The 22,054-nt window shown below is 50.7% G+C and overlaps 1 protein-coding gene across 1 annotated transcript; it reads right to left on the bottom strand.

Moving 5' to 3' along the window:
* Window positions 1-6,442: 6,442 nt before the first annotated feature.
* LOC134397201 (uncharacterized) lies at window positions 6,443-18,970 on the bottom strand. Its single transcript, XM_063123653.1, has 6 exons — window positions 18,942-18,970; window positions 15,544-15,768; window positions 15,249-15,387; window positions 14,714-14,856; window positions 14,394-14,446; window positions 6,443-7,956 (listed from the first exon to the last, which is right to left on the bottom strand). The coding sequence occupies exons 2-6, from the start codon at window positions 15,753-15,755 to the stop codon at window positions 7,211-7,213; spliced, it is 1,293 nt and encodes a 430-aa protein (XP_062979723.1). The 5' UTR covers window positions 15,756-15,768; window positions 18,942-18,970; the 3' UTR covers window positions 6,443-7,210.
* Between the last annotated feature and the right edge of the window lie 3,084 nt (window positions 18,971-22,054).

The following is a 22,054-nucleotide window of genomic DNA, read 5'->3' as shown; positions in this document are numbered from 1 at the left end:
CTGGAACCCTCCAGACACTTTGGACTGCAACTCCCAGCATCCCTTACAATTGACCATGTTGGCTGAGGCTGGTGGGAGCTGAAGACCAACGCATCTCAAGGGCACGAAACAGGGAAAGGCCGCCCTAGAGCCACGGCTCTCAGCCACTGGAAATGAGATGGTCTCCCTCTCCAAGAAGATGCTTTAGCCTGGGGTGGGCAACTTGTGGCCTACCTGACGTCTTGACTTACAACTAACTCCCATCATCCCTCATCACTGGCTACACTGATTTAGGGAGTTATAGCCCAAAAAGGTTGCCCACCCCAGCCAGTTCTCCCCCATAAACCCCCTTCCTAGCTTCAGAGCTAAACAACAGGGTACAGGGGAGACCAGTGGCTGGATTGCCTGGTTGTTGTTGTTTTTAATGAAATGCAGCCACAGAGGGGTCAGGATGCCCCCCTTTTGCTCAGAGCAGCAGTGCTGGACTTGTGTAGGTGGGCTTCTAACCCTTTTGCCCATGCTTATCTGCCCCTCCAAAAATAAGAACATAAGAAGTGCCATGCGGGATCAGACCAAGGCTCCATCTAGTCCAGCACTCTGTTCACACGGCACCCAAACAGCTGGCGACCAGGAACTCACAAGCAGGACATGGTGGAACAGTACCCTCCCACCCATGTTCCCCAGCAACAGGTGCATACAGGCTTACTGCCTTGGATACTGGAGGTAGCACATAACCACTAGAGCCAGTAGCCATTGACAGCCTTCTCCTCCAGGAATTTATCCAACCCCCTTTGAAAGCCATCCAAATTGGTGGCCATCGCTACATCTTGTGGTAGTAAAATCCATAGTTTAACTATGTGCTGTGTGAAGAAGTCCTTCCTTTTATCTGTCCTGAATCTCCCAGCTTCATGGCATGATAGCACTCTTCAAATACTTAAAAGGTTGTCACACAGAGGAGGGCCAGGATCTTTTCTCGATCCTCCCAGAGTGCAGGACACGGAATAACGGGCTCAAGTTAAAGGAAGCCAGATTCCAGCTGGACCTCAGTAAAAACTTCCTGTTAGAGCAGTACGACAATGGAATCAGTTACCTAGGGAGGTTGTGGGTTCTCCCACACTAGAGTCATTCAAGAGGCAGCTGGACAAGCATCTGTCAGGGATGCTTTAGGGTGGATTCCTGCATTGAGCAGGGGGTTGGACTTGATGGCCTTGTAGGCCCCTTCCAACTCTGCTATTCTATGATTCTATGACTCCACTGGGGTTCTAGTGTTGGGAACTGGTGTTTCAGAAGATGTCCATAAAAATCAGAGTATTGCCTCAGGAGTGTTAACTCAGAGAATGGGAAATACCTGGAGATTGGTGGGGTATTATTCCAAGGTGCTAGATCCAGTGGCAAAAGGTTGGCCTGCTTGTCTAAGGGCTGTAGCTGCAACAACCTTGATTGTAGAAGATGCCCAGAAAATCGTGATAGGTGCAAATATGGAATGCGCATGCCACATGGAGTTCCACAGATCCTTTGTGTGGCTGGAGAGAAGTTCCTGAACCCATCATGGCAATCAAGATATGAGATATTTTTGTTGTCAACCCCAGGGCTGTCCTACAAATTCAGCAACACTTTGAATCCAGCTACACTACTTCCTGAACCAGATACCCACTGCCATGACTGTCTGCAGATCCTTGAACAGGTGACCCTGGTGAGACCTGATCTCACAGATGTCCCACTGGAAGATGCTGATCTTGAGCTGTTTGTAGATGGATCCAGTCAAGTGATAAATGGCAGAAGACACACAGGATGTGCAGCGGTGAACAGAGGTGTAGTAGTACTAAGAGAATGTTTGCCCAGCCACTGGTCAGCACAAGCTGCAGAGTTAACAGCCCTCACCAGAGCCCTTGAAATGGTTCAAGGGAAGAGAGTCTCCATATACTCAGACAGCAGATATGCCTTCACTACCGTACACGCCTCTGGTGTCCTGTGGAAGGAAAGAGGCTTCATTACGGCGTCAGGGCAGAAAATTGCTATTGGAAGACAGATACTTGACCTTCTGGAGGCCCTGATGAAACCAAAAGAGGTTGCAGTGATTCATGTGAGACCACATGGAAAAACCACCAACCCTTATGAGAGAAGCGGGAACCACATGGCAGACTTAGCCTTCAAAGAAGCTGCCAGATGGGGAGAAGAGCCAAGAGTCGAGACAGCTTTGCTACCTGTACCCGAACCGATCATGCCAGTCTACACACCAGTGAAAGATGAGTGAGCTGAAGCTTACAAAGTGACAAAGAATGAACAAGGATGGTGGATAGTACCTGGAGGAAAGGTAATGGTGCCCAGGCCAATTCTAGAGCACATATTTTGAATCACCCATGAAGCCACCCACCTGGGACGAAATGCCCTTTGAGATTTGCTACTGAGATACATAGTAGTGCCAGAACTGTATGTAGAAACCCAGAGAGTAGCCTCCACATGTCCAACCTGCTTGTGAGAGTTAACCCGAAACCCTCAGGACCACCTGCCCCAATAGGAGGATGACCATGGACTCATTACCCATTTCAGAGACTGCAGGTTGACTTTTCAGAACTACCATGATCACATGGATAGAATAATAGAATAGCAGAGTTGGAAGGGGCCTACAAGGCCATCAAGTCCAACCCCCTGCACAATGCAGGAATCCACCCTAAAGCATCCCTGACAGAGGGTTGTCCAGCTGCCTCTTGAAGGCCTCGAGTGTGGGAGAGCCCACAACCTCCCTAGGTAACTGCTCCATTGTCGTACCGCTCTAACAGTCAGGAAGTTTTTCTTGATGTCCAGCTGGAATCTGGCTTCCTTGAACTTGAGCCCGTTATTCCATGTCCTGCACTCTAGGAGGATGGGGAAGAGATCCTGGCCCTCCTCTGTGTGACAACCTTTTAAGTATTTGAAGAGTGCTATCATGTCTCCCCTCCATCTTCTCTTCTCCAGGCTCAACATGCCCAGTTCTTTCAGTCTCTCTTCATAGGGCTTTGTTTCCAGACCCCTGATATCACTACTTGCTTGTCATTGTGGATCAGTTAACAGGATGGATACAGGCTTTTCCAACCCGTACAGCCACTGCAGCTTGCACAGCAAAGATCCTACTGAAAGAGTTAATTCCAAGATTTCTTTTACCAGAGACCTTGGAATCAGATCAAGGACCACATTTTGCAAGTAAGGTGGTCCAAGAGATTGCTAGAGCTCTGCAAATTGACTGGAACTTGCATTCCCCCTGGAGACCCCAGTCTTCAGGACAGGTTGAATGAACTATGAAAACTATGCTTACTAAAATTTTGCTCTGAAACTAAATTGAAGTGGCCCCAAGCACTTCCAATAGTTTTGGCTAGGATCAGGTGTAGCCCCAGGGGAAAGTTAAAATCATCACTTTTTGAATTATTGTATGGTAGGCCCCTCAGGATTTTACACATGACCATAGCTCAGAATGTAAATAATGAATTGGGAAATAATGAAATCCAAGAATATGTTATTGCCCTGCAGTCTGTTTTGTATTCCCTCTGCAGGTACGCTGCACCTGCCCTGCATCTGCCGCTTGACATTCCTGTCCATAATTTCCAACCTGGTGATTGGGTGCTGATCCCGCCCTGGAAGGACGTGCCATTGGAGGAAAGTGGAAAGGTCTGTCCCAAGTGCTCCTGACTGCACACACAGCTGTAAAGATCACTGGGGGCAGTAAATGGATCCACCGCACACGAGTCAAAAAGGTGTCGCCCAAGGACCAGCTTGACACGCTGGCAAGTTGGGGGAGGGGTAATTGGACTGTACAGCAAGGGGATACAGGACTGAAGCTATTGTTAAAAAACCCAAGTAGCTCAATCTTTGTTCAAATTTGTGTTCCTAGTCCTGGTGGGGAGATGGGGACAAGGAGAAGAAATGACACACTTGAAACAACGTGAGAATTCCATAGAAGCCTTGGTTGGCATCATGGGTTGGTAACTTGTCCTAGATTTGGAAAAGTCTAGGAATAATACTTGGTATTTTCTGCTTTTGTATCTGCGCTTGTTGCTGTTTGCAATGCATCCCTTCCCTGATCACCTTGCTAAATAGGCAAAGATATAGAATATAAAGTGAAGAAAGCCTTTTCTTTTTTATACTGAGTGGAGAATGTTGGAAAAGTGCCCAACTCTGAACCAGAGTTGCTACGGTAGTTGCTAACGAAATGTTGCAAAATGTCTAAGAGAAGCCATTCTTAAGATAACCAAAATCAAGTGAATGTTCTCTTAAAGAACAGGGAGTACCTATCTCTTTTAGTAGATGCTTGCTAAAAGAACAGGCCATGTATTCTCTTTTCAGCTAGAAATTTCCTGTTACATGGTGCCTACGTATGTGACACCAGAGAAGATAGTGTATAAAAACCTAGCTACCTCCCTTGTGAGGTAGGCACATGCTTTGCAGCAATTGGCTCCTTGTGTCTCTTTATTCTGCAGAAGAAACGTTGTTTGATCCATCTTTCATCTCCTCTTCTCCTTGTGTGCTGAATTGGATTTGGTACACCAGGGAATGAGCTATTTTTGCAACCCTAGTATTACGGGAAAGGGAGAAAAATGTCTCCCTGTCCACATTCTCCACACCAGGCATCATTTTGTACACCTGTATCATATCTCCCTTTAGCCTCCTTCTTTCCAAGCTGAACAATCCCAGCTGATGTACCCTTCCCTCACAGGGGAGATGCTGCAGCCCCTTCATCATTTGAGTTGCTTTTTTCTGCTCTTTTTGCAGCTCTACAAAATCTATTTTTAGGTGTGGTGACCAGAATTGTGCACACTATTCTAAGTGGTTGCACTATTGATTTATATAATGGTTTTATTCTCAATTCCTTTTCTAATTATGCCTAACATGGAGTTTGCTTTATTTACAGTGGCTGCACACTGGGTTGACATTTTCATCAAGCTGTCACCACAACCCCAAGATCTCTTTCTTGGTCGGTCACCGCCAGCTCAGTTCCCATCAGGTTACACTTGAAGTTGGTTTTCTTTGTCCCAACATGCATCACTTTACACGTACATTGCCATTTGGATCTGCCATTTGGATGCCCACTCTCCCAGGTTGGAGAGATCCGTTGGAGCGCCTCACAATCCCTTTTTGTTTTAACCACCTTAAATAATTTGGTGTCATCAGCAAACTTGGCCATTCACTCTTGACTCCTGATTCCAGATTGTTTATGAACAATGAAAAGCATTGTTCCCAATATAGAACACTTTGAGACCCCACTATATATAACTACAATATTAAAACATTTAATATTGTAGTTATATATACAATATATAAGACTACTCCCCAAAGTCCAGCCAGACCAAAAGAGTTTCAGCCAGCCTTTGGAAACACACCAGGGAGAGAGCCAGTCTAGCTTTCCTGGGAATGGACTTCCACAGCCCCTGGGGCAGCCACCAAGAAGGCCCTCCCCTGCGTTCCCACTAGGCCGGCCTGTGAAGGTGGTGGGACTGAAAGAAGGGCCTCCCCTGAAGATCTCAGAGGACGGGCAGGCTCGTAAGGGAGAATACAGTCTTTCAGATAACCTGGACCTGAGCTGTATAGGGCTTTAAAGGTTCTATCCAGCACTTTGAATTGTGCCTGGAAACAGATTGGAAGTCAGTGGAGCTGTTTTAACAGGGGAGTTGTATGCTCCACCAATTTGGATGGCTTTAAAAGGGGGTTGAATAAATTCCTGGAGGAGAAGGCTATCAACAGCTACTAGCCCTAATGGTTGTATGCTACCTCCAGTATTGAAGGCAGAAAGCCTGTGTACACCAGTTGCTGGGTAACATGGGTGGGAGGGTGCTGTTGCACTCATATCCTGCTTGTGGGTCCCTGGTTAGCAGCCGGGTGGCCACTGGGTGACCCCACTATTTACTTCCCTCCTTTGGGAGAATTGACCACTTATTCCTATTCTCTGCTTTCTGTTCTCTAACAAGTTACTGATCCATACTGATCCTCTCATTCCATGACTGCTAAGTTTGTTCAAGAGTCTTTGATGATGAACTGTATCAAAACCCTTTTGGAAGTCCAAGTAAACAATATCCACTGGGTCACCCCTTTCCCTGGATGCTGTCTGCCTTTATCCCCACGCCCTCCCCCACAGGGAAGACAGAAGTGGGATGGCGAGGGGGGGGGGAGTCTTGATCAAATACCATGAAAATTCTGGGCAGTAGAAATCTCTAGTGAAAAGCTTCCTCCTTAAGAATACTCTGTATCTGCCCTAAATCCTTTTGGGCTATGAGTGGATTAAGATATGAATAAATTCAGTTGCATGTGTATCTCATCTTTGTTCCTCTATTTCTACAGCAGAACATTACAAGCAGCAGTTTTTGATGCCCTTGTTGGAGGCACACGCGACCCGCACAGCACCCGGGTCCTATGGCTGCCCCTCTCCTCGAGTAGACTGAACTAGAGACTGGGGTTGACAAGACTCCTCCTCCTCCTCCTCCTCCTCGTATTGTAATATGAGAACTCAGGCATATGAGAACTCAGGCTGGGTCACCCAGTGAAATTGGTTGCTGACAGATCCAGGCCAAAAGGAAGCCCCCCCTTCACACAGTGCTTCAGTCCCTGATGGAGCCGGCCACCACAAGATGTGGGTGAGACAGTCCCTGGCTAGGGTGACTTTAAGGCAGTCAAGCCTCCACATTCAGGGGCAGCGGCATACCTCTGAATGGTTCAGGGGGGGGCAAGGGCTGGGGGAGCTGAGGCTGCCTTGCTTTGCTTGTGCAGGGTCTGCGTGTGGCTGAAGCAGATGGGATTCTGGTCTGACCCAGCAGGACGTCTCTTTGTTCCAGATGGGACAGGGAGTAGGCTTGGCTGAGCTGCCACAAGCAGCAATGGTGGCACAGTGGTGCAGGCAAAGGCAGCGTGTTGCACTGGTCGGAGAGGACTGGGGGGATCCCAGTCCAAATCCACACACAGAGAGGAAGCCCCTGGACCCCGCTTGCTCTCTCCCCTTGAAAAAGAGATCCTCCCCATCCACTTCTGAGTTGCTTCAAATCCTCACCCACAAAAGCTCTGAGAAAAAAAAACTCCATGCTGCTGGGGGGTGGGGAGGGACGTTGCTGTGTCCTCCCTCCCTCCCTCAGCCAGTAGTTCTGTTCTACTGCCAGTATAGCTGGAACTGGTCTTCAGAGGGAACCCATGTAAGCGGAGGTGCCCCCCCCCACTTTGGGGGCTGAAGGCCTCACTCTGCATCTCCATCCTCCGCCCAGCCCCTGGCAGAGTCCTACACAAACGACCAGGTATTGGGTCCCTGCAGCTGATAGTTCCTGTCCCGGTAAGTGGCCACGTCCCGGGCACGGCTGGCACGCACGGCTTCGTAGATCTCTCTGATGGCTGGGGGCAGAGGGGGGAAGTCCGCCTGGTGGGCCAGCTCATCTGCGTAGCTCCACTGCTGGGCCTGGAGCCGCAGGAAGTGCCGGGCCAGCCCCCCGCGGCTCCTGTGCTGCTCCAGCTGGGCCTGGGCGTCAGCCTCCATGGCGGCTGTGGAGGGCAAAGGGCAGCGCCCGGCCAGCACGGCGAGCGCAAAGAGCACCTGGCAGTGGAAGTGGGGGAAGGGGCAGATCTGTTGGCAGAGCCCGATGAAGAAGAGCGAAGGGTGCTGCGGTGGCAGCAAGTGCCGGTAGAGGGGGCCCACCCCATAGTCCGTCTCCTGCAAGCCCAGCTGGGCCAAGGCCAGGAAGGGGAAGTGGTACCGGTAGCCGGTGCAGAGGACCAAGGCCTCCGCCAGCAGCGCTGAGCCGTCCCTGCACACCACGGCCTTCTGAGTCACCTTCGAGAGCGGCGGCACCTGCACCACCTCCTCAGGCAGCCCACGCACAGGCGACCCCTGGTGGCTCAGCACCACGCGAGCGGCCACGGGGAGCAGCTGCAGGGCCAGGTCGACCCCCGACGCGCCAGCGCCCACTAGCACCACAGACAGGCCAGCAAAGGGCTCGGGGTGGCGGTAATTGTGGCTGTGCAGGAGGAGGCCTGGAGATGGAAAAGGGGGGGTCAGCAAGAGGTGGCTGAGGAGAGCAGCGGCCCACTCCCTCTCCGTGCACCGGGCATTCCTTCCAAAGAGCCGTCCCTCCCGGCCTGGACGGTAACCCACCTCCCTCTGGTGCTGCTCCCGCTCTGGCTACTGCCCTGCGTTACCTTTGCAAAGCTCTGAACGCCCAGCAAACAGTCCTGCTCCTCAGAAGGCCCTGCCACAGGTCACGTGCCACGGCAGCAGCTCCAGGCCAGCCTCAATGTGTTCCCAGGAAGGCAGCAGGAGACCCAGCAGCCAGCAAGGCCTCCCTGCTCATCTAGGCAGCTGGAGAGGTGCCAAGCCTCTCCCTAATGACCCCCCTCCCCTCTGAGGCCTAAGACACCAGAAGCCCCCTTGGGACTGTACGGCCACTGCTAGGGAGAAGGCGCCCTTGCAACAGCTCGCTTGCTGGCTTGCTTGCAAGGAAGCTCAGGGATGGCACCTAATAGCATCAGCTCCTGTTCGTCCCTCCTTTTAGAGTCCAGGGCTGGAGAGATGGGATCATAGAGGCATCACAAGAGCCTGGACACAGGGACACATGCCTCCAGCGCCCTGCTGCCACGGTGCTGCATTGGAGCCACATTCCTCCTGAACCCTGCGGTTTCGCTCCTGTGTGGTGGCATTGGGTAATCCCCGTGCCAGGAGGGAGTGCGGCATTTCCAGCGGTCATCCAGGTACTAGAGCCGCCCCCGCCCTGGCTTTCTGCAACCAATTGCCAGTCAACTTCTGTCTGGAAGGCCTCCCAAATTGACTACAGAGCCAGGTTGGATGGTGGAATAGCTGGCGTGGCCTCGCTCCCAATGAAAAAGTCGAGGCAATTGCCCGACTCTTTAACAGTGCAGCTTCGGAGAAAAGCCTTGTAGTGGCTGCAAATCTGTGGCTGCGTCATATAACTCCGCTCTGCTTCGCTGCTACTGCAGGGCTTTGAATATGTAGAGAGCCCCCAGGAGGACATGGGGGGTGGGTGATAGAAGGCAGCCCTTGAGTGGTGATTTAGACAACGGGGTGGAGGCATCAGCTGCCTTTGCCCTTGGGTGGGAGGGAACCTGTTTATTTCTTCACTTCTTGTGGAGTCTGGGTGAGGTGACCCCGGGCTCTTGACTCCTAGGAAGCTGAAACCCTGCACTCTCTTGGACAGAGGGAACTATGGAGGAGGGAAGACGTGGTAGCCGTTGATGCTGAGAGTCTCTCTCTCTTTCTCTCCCATCGGACACTACAACTGAAGAGTCATCCACAATACTCATAGAATCATATCATAGAATCATAGAATAGCAGAGTTGGAAGGGGCCTACAAGGCCATCGAGTCCAACCCCCTGGTCAATGCAGGAATCCACCCTAAAGCATCCCAGACAGATGGTTGTCCAGCTGCCTCTTGAAGGCCTCTAGTGTGGGAGAGCCCACAAACTCACCAGGCAACTGATTCCATTGTCGCACTGCTCTAACAGTCAGGAAGTTTTTCCTGATGTCCATCCGGAATCTGGCTTCCTTTAACTTGAGCCCGTTATTCCGTGTCCTGCACTCTGGGAGGATCGAGAAGAGATCCTGGCCCTCCTCTGTGTGACAACCTTTTAAGTATTTGAAGAGTGCTATCATGTCTCCCCTCAATCTTCTCTTCTCCAGGCTAAACATGCCCAGTTCTTTCAGTCTCTCTTCATAGGGCTTTGTTTCTAGACCTCTGATCATCCTGGTTGATCAGGATGACACGCTCCAGCTTGTCTGCGTCCTTCTTGAATTGTGGAGCCCAGAACTGGACGCAATACTCTAGATGAGGCCTAACCAGGGCCGAATAGAGAGGAACCAGTACCTCACGTGATTTGGAAGCTATACTTCTATTAATGCAGCCCAAAATAGCATTGGCCTTTCTTGCAGCCATATCGCACTGTTGGCTCATATTCAGCTTGTGATCTACAACAATTCCAAGATTCTTCTCATTTGTAGTATTGCTGAGCCAAGTGTCCCCCATCTTGTAACTGTGCATTTGGTTTCTATTCCCTAAATGTAGAACTTGGCATTTATCCCTATTAAATTTCATTCTGTTGTTTTCAGCCCAGCACTCCAGCCTATCAAGATCACTTTGAAGTTTGTTTCTGTCTTCCAGGGTATTAGCTATCCCACCCAATTTTGTGTCATCTGCAAATTTGATCAGCGTTCCCTGCACCTCCTCGTCCAAATCCTTCATAAAAATGTTGAAGAGCACTGGGCCCAGGACTGAGCCCTGCGGCACCCCACTCGTTGCCTCTCCCCAGTTTGAGAAGGTTCCATTGATAAGTACTCTTTGAGTCCGATTCTGTAGCCAACTGTGGATCCACCTAATAGCTGTTCCATCTAGCCCACTTTTAGCTAGTTTGTTAATCAGAATGTCATGTGGTACTTTGTCAAAAGCTTTGCTGAAGTCAAGATATATGACATCCACAGCATTCCCACAGTCCACAAGGGAGGTTATCCTATCAAAAAATGAGATCAAATTAGTCTGACAGGATTTGTTCCTGACAAATCCATGTTGGCTTCTAGTAATCACTGCATTGATTTCAAGGTGTTTACAGATTGACTTCTTTATAATCTGCTCCAGAATTTTCCCAGGGATGGATGTCAGACTGACTGGTCTGTAGTTCCCAGGTTCCTCCTTTTTGCCCTTTTTGAAGATAGGGACAACGTTAGCCCTCCTCCAGTCGTCCGGCACCTCACCCGTCTTCCATGATTTTGCAAAGATAATAGACAAAGGTTCTGAGAGTTCTTCCGCTAGCTCCTTCATTACTCTTGGATGCAGTTCATCGGGCCCTGGAGATTTGAACTCATTCAAGGAAATTAGGTGTTCTTTGACCATTTGTTTATCAATCTCAAACTGCAATCCTGCCCCTTCAACTTCTGCTTCACTTTTTCCAGGGGGGGTCATAGACCCGCTTTTGGGAGAAGACCGAGGCAAAGTAGGAATTGAGCACTTCAGCCTTTTCTTTGTCGTCTGTTATCAATTTGCCATCCTCATTAAGCAGTTGAACCACCATTTCTTTCCTCTGTCTTTTACTACTCACGTATCTGAAGAAAGCCTTTTTATTGCTTTTAGCATCCCTCGCTAATCTCAGCTCATTCACAGCTTTAGCCTTCCTGACGCCATTTCGGCACTTCTGCGCCACTTGTCTGTACTCTTCTTTTGTAGCCTGGCCTTCCTTCCACTTCCTATATGTATCCCTTTTTGTTTTCAGTTCATCAATAAGCTTTTTGTGGAGCCACATTGGTTTCCTCTGTTGTCTGCTATCTTTTCTCCTTGTTGGAATTGTTTGTAACTGTGCCTTTAAAATTTCATTTTTTAGATACTCCCACCCATCCTGCACTCCTTTTCTCTTTAGGCTCCCTTGCCATGGGACCTTACTTATTATAGTTCTGAGTTTATTAAAATCAGCTTTCCTAAAATCCAGAGTACGTCTATGGCTACGCTCGACTTTTGTCTCCTTCATAATCAAGAATTCAAGTATGATGTGGTCACTTTCCCCCAGAGTTCCTGTAACTGCCACTTTATCCACTAAGTCATCCCTATTGGTCAATAACAAGTCAAGGATTGCCGATCCTCTAGTTCCTTCCACCACTTTCTGTAGGAGAAAGTTATCACCCATACATGTCAGGAATTTCTTGGAAGGGCCGCTTTTGGCAGTAATGGTCTCCCAACAGATATCAGGGTAATTGAAGTCCCCCATCACTACTACATCACACTTCCTTGAAACACTGGTAATTTGTTTCTCAAAAGTTTCGTCCTCGTCTTCTCCTTGATTGGGTGGTCGGTAGTAGACTCCGATTATCATATTCTTTTTATTCCTAGCCCCATTTATTTTAATCCAGACGCTCTCGACGGGGCTCCCAATCTCATCTGCCTGTATTTCTGTGCAGGGATAGGTATTTTTAATATATAGTGCAACTCCACCTCTCTTTCTATTTCTTCTGTTCTTTTTGAACAAGTTATATCCTTCAATTGCTATATTCCAGTCATGGGAATCATCCCACCAAGTTTCAGTTATACCTATCAAGTCGTATTTGCCTTCATGTAATAAGAGTTCAAGTTCATTCTGTTTGTTTCCCATGCTCTGGGCATTAGTATATAGACATCGAAGACCATGTGTTTTATAGTCTGGCTTTGTTCCTACCTTGTTGCAGACACTATTTTGGGACACTGTTGGAGCTGTTCTCTGTACTGTGGTGCATTGGCCTTCATCCATTGTTGCCTCAAAATTTACGTCTCCGACCCCCGTAAGATTCAGTTTAAAGCCCTCCTGATGAAGTTCTTCATGCTGTGGCCGAACTCATTCTTTCCAGCCCTTGTGAGGTGCAACCCATCCCTTGCCAGCAGTCCATGTTCCAAGTAGCGTAGCCCGTGGTCCCAGAATCCAAAACTCTCACGACGGCACCACCTTCGAAGCCAGTCGTTCATCCGGAGTATTTTTCTTTCCCTTTCTAATTCTCTTCCAAGAACCGGGAGGATGGATGAGAAAACTACCTGGGCCCCAAAGTTCTTCAGTTTCCTTCCCAGAACTTCAAAGTCTGAAATGATTTCTTCGTAGCTCTGCTTGGCGACATCATTTGTTCCCACATGGATGAGAAGAAAGGGGTATGTGTCCGTGGGCTTTATGAGCTTCGGTAACCCTTCAGTCACATCTCTAATCTGTGCTCCAGGGAGACAGCACACCTGGCGAGTCCATGGGTCTTCACGACATACTTGGGTTTCAATCCCACGCAGCAGGGAGTCTCCCACAACGACTACTCTTCTCTTCTTCTTGGTTGACCTACCTTCTGTCTCTTGGTCACTGTTGCATGGTGTCTCCTGTACTTCCTCCTCTGCAAACTGTCCTTCAGTCTCATTCTCCAGAAGCTGAAAGCGGTTGCTTAACTCCAATGGCTCCACCGGTGCAGAATGCCTTCTAATTCTTCTGCTCCTAACTGTCACTCTTTTCCAGGGAGTTTCCTCTTCATTGGCTTTCCTCCCCTCAGCATCCTCTACTTCCGCTTCAGCTGGCTGTTGTTCTTCAATCTCATGTGCTTCTTGTTGCTGTTGCAGTTCCACCGTTCGGTCTAAGAACTCCTCGACTTCTCTTATTCCTTGGAGGGTGGACACTCGCTGCTCAAGTCCTCTCACTTTTTCTTCCAAAAGTGCCACCAGCTTGCACTTGTTGCAGCTATACGCCATGTTGAGCTCAGGCAGAAACACGAACATTGCACACCCTTTGCAGGTCACCACCTCTAGGGACTCCTTTCCATCCATATTGTCGATTTCTGCTTTGGTTTTTTTCCTTTTTGATTATAGTAGAATTGCCTTTGCTTTGTTGTGTCCTCTCTGAAGGTACACAACTATATGAGGATGTCTTAAGGGAAAGTAATCTTTTGGGGTTTTTTATGCTTTTGTTTGGTGGTGGTTTTGTGGGGTTTTTTTCTCTTTATGTTTTTCTTCCCCCCCCCACCTCTTTTTTATTTTTATTTTATGTTTTTATTATTATTTTATTTATTTTTTAGAGGCCTCCCCCTTGACCTCCCCTGCCGAACTCCCCCTGTCAAACTCCTGTTTGCTCTTCCTGTTCGCTCGCTCCCTGGGAATCTGGCTTACTTTTATAGCTCCTACTTGAGCTGGGCCAGCTGCTCTTCCCTGCTTCTGCTTAGCTCCAAGTCAGGAACCAGAATGAGGTCACTGAAGTGCCAACAACAATCAACAACAATCAACAGCAATTAGGCACTGATTGCTGAGTCCAACTGACAATCAGGCCACTCCCCCTTCAGCTCCTGCAGCAACTATAGACACCAACCTCTCACTCAGCACTCAGGAGCACATGGCAAGCACACGGCCTCTTTGAATTGGCAGCCTCCTGGGTTTCCTTGAGGCTTCTCTTCTTCCCCTTTCCTTGGTCTCCTCTTCCCCTACACTCCCCCTGTCAAACTCCTGTTTGCTCTTCCTGTTAGCTCGCTCGCTCCCTGGGAATCTGGCTTACTTTTATAGCTCCTACTTGAGCTGGGCCAGCTGCTCTTCCCTGCTTCTGCTTAGCTCCAAGTCAGGAACCAGAATGACTGGCACAAGATTCAGGACAAAGAAATGAAAGTCCTGCTTCACACATGACGGAATGAAGAGGCAGTCTCGGCTCCTGCCAAGTTACGGCGCTGGCTCCTGGCATTTAGGAGAGCCAGGGGCATGTCACCGGCTTTTAGATGTGAGAGTGATAAAAGACACCTGCCATCCAGTGGGGCGGCCACCTGGGAGCATCCATGAGAAGGTCAGCATGATGGCTCTCCTGGCCTGCCTGGGGAGGCCAGGAGAGGCATCTGGTGGGCTGACTGGCCACAGTAGGAAACAGGAGGCCATGCAGACACTCCCCCTTTGCTAGAAGCCTCCTCTTACATTCTCAGAGTGGGGGGATCTTGGCCTTACCTTGGAAACTGTCCAGACCAGGGATGGCGGGGACAAATGGGCTGGCATAATGGCTGCAGAAACAAGACCGTCAAGGAATCAGCGGGAGGGGAGGGGCAGGCCAGCACCATAGCCCTCTCCCCCTTTGCTTCACAAAAGCATCATGGAACACACCCAGCCTTCCCTTCATACAAGTGTGTGTGTGTGGGAAATTGGCATCCTGTGGATGGTCCTCTGCCCCCTCTCCTCCCCCTCCTGGCCCTGGTACTGTGCACATCTAAGCTGGAAGCCAGGAACATGGTGCCCAGCTCTGCCCCCATCCGTGAGCAAGCAGGACTCACCCAGTGCAAACCATGACGGCATCAAAGTGCTCCGTAACGTGCTGCGCTGATTCAGGCCCCCGCGGTTTGGCTGTGACATCCCAGCCGCTGGGGCTGCTTGTGCCCTTCCACCCAGGCCTGACCTTATCCACCTGCCATTGGAACTTGGGGGGGGGGAACAGGGAGAAGAACAGGTGAGTGCCAGGAGCCACACAGGCCCAAGAGGTGCCTGTGCAGGGAAAGCCTCTTCCACCCAGCTCCGAAGAGGCCATGGCAGCTTAAAGGGGGTCTGCCGTGCACCCCTTTGGATACGCTGGCTGCCTGGAAGATGGCCCTCCCCTCCCCAAGCCTGGATCTTGGTGTACTGATTGCGGTTCTTCCGTGGCAAGAAAAATGTACTCTGCACATGCTCAGAGGCACTCTTTACATAAAACTGAGAAGAGGCCCTGAGCCACACAGAGCCTGGCCCCAATCCTCAAGGCAATGTACGTGCCTCTACCCGCCACCATGTCATGCTTCCAAGCTGCCCACCCCACCTCCCCACCCTGCCTCTCACCTGAACATGGTCCTGGATGCCAGAGTGCTCTGCATAGCTCTCCAGGTAGTTTAGCACATCTGAGTGGTGCAGAAACGAGGGCAGCGAAGGGTTGAAGGGGAAATCCGGAAAGGCCATCACTTCTTTGGGCAGGTTGGTCCTGGGCCAAGAGAAACCCCTCAAGGAGCTCTGCTCTCCCCTCCCACTCAAAAGAGAAGTGCACCGGGGCCTCCCCGCAGGCTTAGAGCAGACCCACTGCCGTGGCTTGCACACAGGCCCTCTCAGGGGCAGGGGCGCCCCACGTGGTAGTGCCTACCTGAGGTTATGGTACATGCTGGAGTGGATGGGCCATCCCTCGGCGTCTTCCCCGCTCTCCTCGGTGTAAACCCAGGTGCCTCCCAGGCGGTCAGAGGCCTCAAACACCACAGGAGGAGCAAACACGTCAGGGGAGGCAAGCAGGTGCCGGGCGGCGCACAGGCCAGCAGCCCCTGCCCCAATCACGGCCACGCGCAGCTTTCCTGATGCCATGTTGCAGGAGGGTCTGACGGCAGAGAGAGAAGGGGATAGCAATGATGCACAGTGATGGGCTGGCAAACCCCGCCCTCTCCAAAAGTGGGGCTGCACTCTACCCACAGACACCCCCCTCCCCCTCGGCCTCAGGTGGCAAGAGAGAAGCGGCATTCAGCCCACACTCCACAGAGAGAGAACTGGCAGAAGTGGCCTTGACAGCAATCCTCTTAATGGACTATTTCATTGAGGGCCAGGAGAAGCAAGACAGATGGGGCCTCTGTGTGTGCAGAACAGGCAGAGACCCCTGTGGGAAGGGTCAAGGGCCCAACCCCGAGGAGGCCCGGCACGTGAAGGCCATGCTCCGGTTGCAAGGCCGGTAAGAGACTTGCATCATTCTTCTCCTTATTATTATTATTTATATCCTTTTAAAACTTGATTTTGTTCTGACTTTATACTGTTAGTTTTACCCTACCCAGTGCCTGTTTACCCTACCCTGTGCCTGTTTGCATTCTCTTCCCCTCCTTATTGTTTTATTATGATTTTATTAGAATGTAAGCCTATGCGGCAGGGTCTTGCTATTTACTGTTTTACTCTGTACAGCACCATGTACATTGATGGTGCTATATAAATTAATAATAATAATAATAAATAATAATAATAATAATAATAATAATAATAATCCTGCCTTTTCCCCAGTACTGGGACTCAAGGTGGTTTACAAGATTAAAACATGTACAATTAAAACATAGAAATATAAATTATAAAAGGTAAAATAGAATTAAACCTACAGTAAAGTTAAAAACATGTTAATATTTTTTTTAAAAAAACCCTGTAACAGATTAAAAGGGGGAATCCTTTTAATATAGGTCCAGTATAGTTCCAAAAGCCTGCTGAAACTAAAAAGTTTCCGCCTGCTTCCGAGACTGTAGCACAGAGGGAGCCGACCTAGCCTCCCTGGGAAGGGAGTTCCAGAGCCTTGGAGCAGCCACCGAGAAGGCCCTCTCCTGTGTACCCATCAGGCATGCCTGGGATGTTGGTGGGACTGATTCATATGATGGCTGGAAGGTTGCTTTCATTTATCAAGGAAGTTGAGATCCTCAAGGGCCACAGGCTTCTCCCAAAGGCCACATTCTGTTCTAAGTGGTGGGCACTGAGATCTGCAAAGTGTAAAGCAGAAGCACCTGTGGGGTCCCCCCCCATTTTTGCATGTCCCCACGAATGGAATTCCTCAGTAGCTGGAGCTGTGTGATGTTGGAAGCAAGCAGTGTGATCCCACATCTTCCAACCCAGAAATGCCAAGACCACAGCAGGGCGTGGGTAGAGCCCAACAGAGCAAGCGGCACAATACCTCCTGATTCTCTACTTGCACAGAATTTTTTGCCAGATATAGGTGATTAAAGCAAAAATCTAAGTAAAGGAGGTTTTTTTTCTTTTTTCTTTTTATTGTAACTATCAACAAAACAGAACAGAAAATACATTGTGAAACCGAACCCCCCCATACATTACATATATAAGATAATCGTCATTTCCCATCACATGTACCATTCATTTAAAAAGGGGGGGGGGGAGGGGGGAGTTATACAAAGGTTTCAAGCAAAGTGGACCAGATATCCACATTTTTATCCACTTGCAAGTTGTGTCTATAAAACACCCGTTCAAAAGTTGATCATGTTATTAGGTCCTCGATCCATTGCATTATGGGAGGTCTGAAGATCCATCTGCGCTGACCGAGCGCTGACTTCCAAGAAGCCGGCAGGTAATTTAGGCGGAGATGCACATTGTTCCTTATTATAGATTGTTTCAGTACAAAGGCCACAGCTAGACCTAAGGTTTATCCTGGGATAATCCAGGGTTCGCCCCTGCCTGAGCACTGGATCCCCTGTGTGTCACCTAGATGAACAGGTCTGACCCCTGGATGATAAACCTTAGGTCTAGCTATGGCCAAAGTTCATCCTTATTATTACCTCTTCCCCAAAGGCCAAGCAGGGGCGAAATCCCAGCAGCTGGGGCTTTTTGGGGAGGGGGTCTCATGGCCCAGGCAGGAACAGTCGGGAGCTGCTCCGTCAACAGGAGAAAGACCCGCAGGAGGTGCGCAGTGCCACAGAAGCAGAAAGCCGCTAGGCCTGCTGTCCCCTCCCCAGCAAGCCCCCCTGCTTCCCTTACACGCAAACACGGCAATGTGGAACACGTGGGGCACCCGCAGGGGCTGAGTCCGCAGCACAGCAATAGTTAGCAAAAGAAATGAGAGGGAGCCGCCCTCCTTCGGAAGCGCTTTTGAGTGGCAGCAAAAGGCCCCGCAAGGCTCCGGTCCTCCTGCACCCCCCCTCCCCCCCCAAGTATCCGCCTTTGACCCACTCCGGGCAGTAAAAGATTGACCAGACACACAGCCCACGCAGCTGCTTCCCAGTGGACCCAGAATTCTTGACCTGACCGACACGCTTTGCCACCTCGAACAAGCCTCCAAAGGTCGAGCCCTTTTCACAGGGTGGGGGAGGGGGCGGCAGTTCTCCCCTCCCCTCCCCCCGGCCCAGCTTCCCAGCTTGCCCATATTCGTCACGTTGCCGGAGCCCCGCGGCCTCGCCAGGCTCTAGGAATGCCGCCTGCAGGCTGCCGGGGGCAGGCGCGGCCTCCTCGATGCGGCCCTCGCTGCTCCGTGAAGCGCCACGGAAACGGGCCGGTCCCCTCTGGGGCAGACGCGTCGGAAGGCGCGCGGGGCTTGCCCGCTCCAGCCCCCAGGCACGGGCGAGCGCGGCTCCGTCCCCGCGTCCCGCTCGCAGCCTCCCCAACCTCCCCGCCACCCCTTGTCAGGCGGCGAGACGCCGAGGGAGGAGCTCCGCGCCGGCCGGCCGGCCGGCCCGCCGCCCTTTCCTCGCCGCCGCCGCCGCCGCCGCCGCCGCCCTGGAGGACGCGCACGAGCGACACCCCCGGCCCCCGGCTTCGGGAGCGCGCGGCCCGCTGCTGCGCCGCCTGGCCGAGGAGGCAGCCGGGGACGGCTGCGGCCGGAGGGAGGGCGCGCCCACGCCGCTGGGGTCGCGGCTCTCCTCGCGGCGGCCGGGCGCTCTGGGCGGCTGCTTGCTTGCCAGCGGCGGAGGCAGCCGCGAAGTCCGGCCGGGGCAGCCCGGGAGCTCTTCCCGCCTGCCCGCTGGCAAGGGGCTTGCTGGTGGGCGCTGGAAGCCGCCGCCGCCGCCGCCGCCAGGAGCTCACCTGCTTGGAGCGCGGCGCGGCTGCTCCCGCCTCGGTCCCGGCCGAAGTCCCAGCCCAGCGCGGGCCCCGGGTAGAGGGGAAGAGAGCGGAGGGCGGAGGAGGAGCCTGCCGCGTCTCTGCCCCGCCTCCGGCGACGCGAGACCGGTCGGCAGGTGACGCGGACCCGCCTTTCGGGGCCTTTCTTGCGGGCTTCTTCACCGGTGGCCGGGAGGGGCGGGGCCCGAGGACCGCTGCAGGGGGCTGAAGTTGGCGACTGGTTCCCGGTGCCTCCCTTGCGGAAGACAGCTCAGCCAGGAACGCGAATGAGCACTTCGGGGTAGCGGACCCTGCAGCCCAAGCTAAGCTCAGGGCTACCCGTATCAAATACGTCTGTGGTCAAGAGACGGTCCCCTTACAGGAAAACAAGAATGACCTCCAAGAATGAGGCTCATTTTTGCAAAAGACACGTTAAGCCGAGATGAACACAGAGGACAATGGCCAGATTACAATGGCAAACACGGAACTCAAACTATAGATCCCACAGTAGCTTTTGGGCCACCCCAAATCATATCGCCTCACATCTACACGACTGCTTTAAAGTGCTTTATAACAGTTCTGACAACTGTATATGGCGTGTGTCCTGGGCCCCAACAGTTGTCAAAACTGTTATAAAGCGCTTTAAAGCAGTAGTGTAGATCCGGACACTGCCCTCTTGAGTGTCTGGTCGACCTGCCTGGAGCCCACGTCTCCCCAGACAGCTCCAGTTGCTGGAACTGCCCTTGCTTGGCCTGTGGGTGCCCTCCCCCCAAGCACCCCCAGCCATGGCCAAGGCACTGGGGCATGTGGTGCCTCACGACTCCAAGCCATTTTGGATGAAACTGGTCCCTGATCCTTTCTAACCAGGTTTCTGGCATGAGTATGGGACAGAAATAGCCTAGGTCACCCTGGTTGATGACATACTCCAGGGAGTGGATAGGGGGAGAGGTCAAATTGAAGTAAACCTCTGTTGTACCGTTCCAAACTCCGAAAGTGAAAAAATTCTCTTACCAAACACATAGAGCCTCATCCCACCTACGCTTTTGTTCTGGTTTACCCTTGAATTATCTCATTTCACTTATGTAGTGCTTACATAGCGCTTACACAGCATATGAAAACTTGTAAACTTACATGTCTGTTGTAGCGTGTTGGGGAGATCCGTTGAGGCTCACTCACACATGTTGTTATCCCCAACCCCCCATGTTGTACCCCCTCCTACCGCTTATTGGTTGTTTGAAGCGGGGACAACTCCCCCTCGGACAACAGGGACTGGGATTTGCTTCTCTTGCTACTGGACACCAAAGCAGAACGTTGCATAAGACTGCCCTCAACTCTTTTGCCTGCTTACCCAGTAAATCAATCCCATTGAGTTCAATGGAAATGCATTAGAGCCCCTCGGATTGCAGTCTTAATTTTTGCAACTTTAAAAAGGAAAAACCCCCGGGGTGGGTGGCTGGAGAGAGAAGCCAGGTAGGAAGTGGCCATCTCCACTCCCAGTGTACAGAGGAGGAGACTTCAAATGCAGCGCCAGGACTTCCAATGGCAGAGAAATTGAGAGGCAAATCACAGTTAGCGACAGGATTAAGCTATCCTTTCCCATGTGGGGGCTCCCAATAAAAACTGGACCCCCCCATTGTTAAAAAAGAAAAGAAAAAGGTGGGGAGATCCAGGATTCCCCTCCCCCCAGGAGAGCATTTCCATCTCTGCTTCCCCCTGTCTCCAGCCATCCCCCATTCAGCTTCACATGCTCAAAGGAATGGAAGATCTGTGTCCTTCCCCCACCAACTCCCGTTCAAATAAGAACAAGAGCAACACAAAGTAGGATGGAAAAGGAATGACAGGGACACACACACACACTCACAGATTAAGAAGCAGCCAAAGGACTTCACTTGAAACTGACAAGACATTTGGGTGAAACTGACCAGCCTTTGTAGAGTGCTGTTCTAGACATATGGAGGAACAAGCTGTTCCTTTGCAGTTAAAAACACTCACAGATCTAAAGAGTCTCTCCCCACTCACCTTCCTTTCCTCCCTCCCAGTCCAGTCTACTTGATTTGTATATATGTGGGTGAGGGTTGCTGCTGCAAATCCCATTGATTTCAACTGCTACATGCTGCCCCTTGGTCTGTGCTTAGGAAAAGGGTGCAGAAAGAGGGGAAAATCTTTCCAGCCCCCCCTTCCCTCTGTTTCTCTCCCCTCCAAGCACAGACTAAGGGGCAGCAGGTCACGTTAGCAGTTGAAATCAATGGGATTTACTTTTGAGTAACTTGATACTACACGCTTAGGTCTCATTGTAGCATCACCCCTGAGAATGCTGTGTAGCTGTGAGAAGTAGGGACATGTGGTTGCATTGTTCCCTGACTTTGCATTGTGCATGATGACTCTGCGGTACTCAAGTCTCATAGCTTTGCTTTTCCTCCTGCACTCTACAGCTGTTCGGTTGTGCCCCCTCTTTTGTAGTTCCTGTGCTATGACTTCAAATGAATCAATGTTCCGATGGGTTGCCCTCAGTTGCTCCTGAAGTTTTTCTTCCCCCCATATGTCAAGCAAATCGAGAATTTCTGGGTGACGCCATGAGGTGTCTCGGCCCTTACTGCCACTTGCCATTCTCAGATCTAAGGATTATGAAGAATAAAAATATTTATAATATTATTAATTAAGAAAGATAACTCTTGCTTAAACTCGTTAACTCCTTGATTTGGTTTTAATGTTAGGTCAATGATCACTTAGCAGAATTGCTAACAGAATGTAGGTTTTTAATATGTCACCAAACATAAAGCAACTTTTAAAAGTATTGCACTTGGAATAACTCTCCTCATAAAACCATTACCTGAAATATGAAGAACTATACAAAAGTAGGTAAAGTTCCTGAACTGAAATATCAGTTCTAAGAGATACATGTAAACTTCAGCAGCAAAAAAGGAACACTGTTAGTTTACGAAAAAGGCATGCAAAAGCTTGCAATAATCTATGTAGGGGCAGGGTGGGTTTGTGTGTGGAGGGGAGAAACTTAATATTAATTACATTTCAACATCTAGACATTTAAACAGCATCATTTTCTTCTAAAGAAACAAGTAACATTACAAATGAGAAAGCCA

This window comes from Elgaria multicarinata, chromosome 4, assembly GCF_023053635.1.
Source record: "Elgaria multicarinata webbii isolate HBS135686 ecotype San Diego chromosome 4, rElgMul1.1.pri, whole genome shotgun sequence".
Lineage (NCBI taxonomy): Eukaryota > Metazoa > Chordata > Lepidosauria > Squamata > Anguidae > Elgaria > Elgaria multicarinata.
The sequence above is the reverse complement of the archived record's forward strand: the minus strand, read 5'-3'. Positions and strand labels throughout refer to the sequence as shown.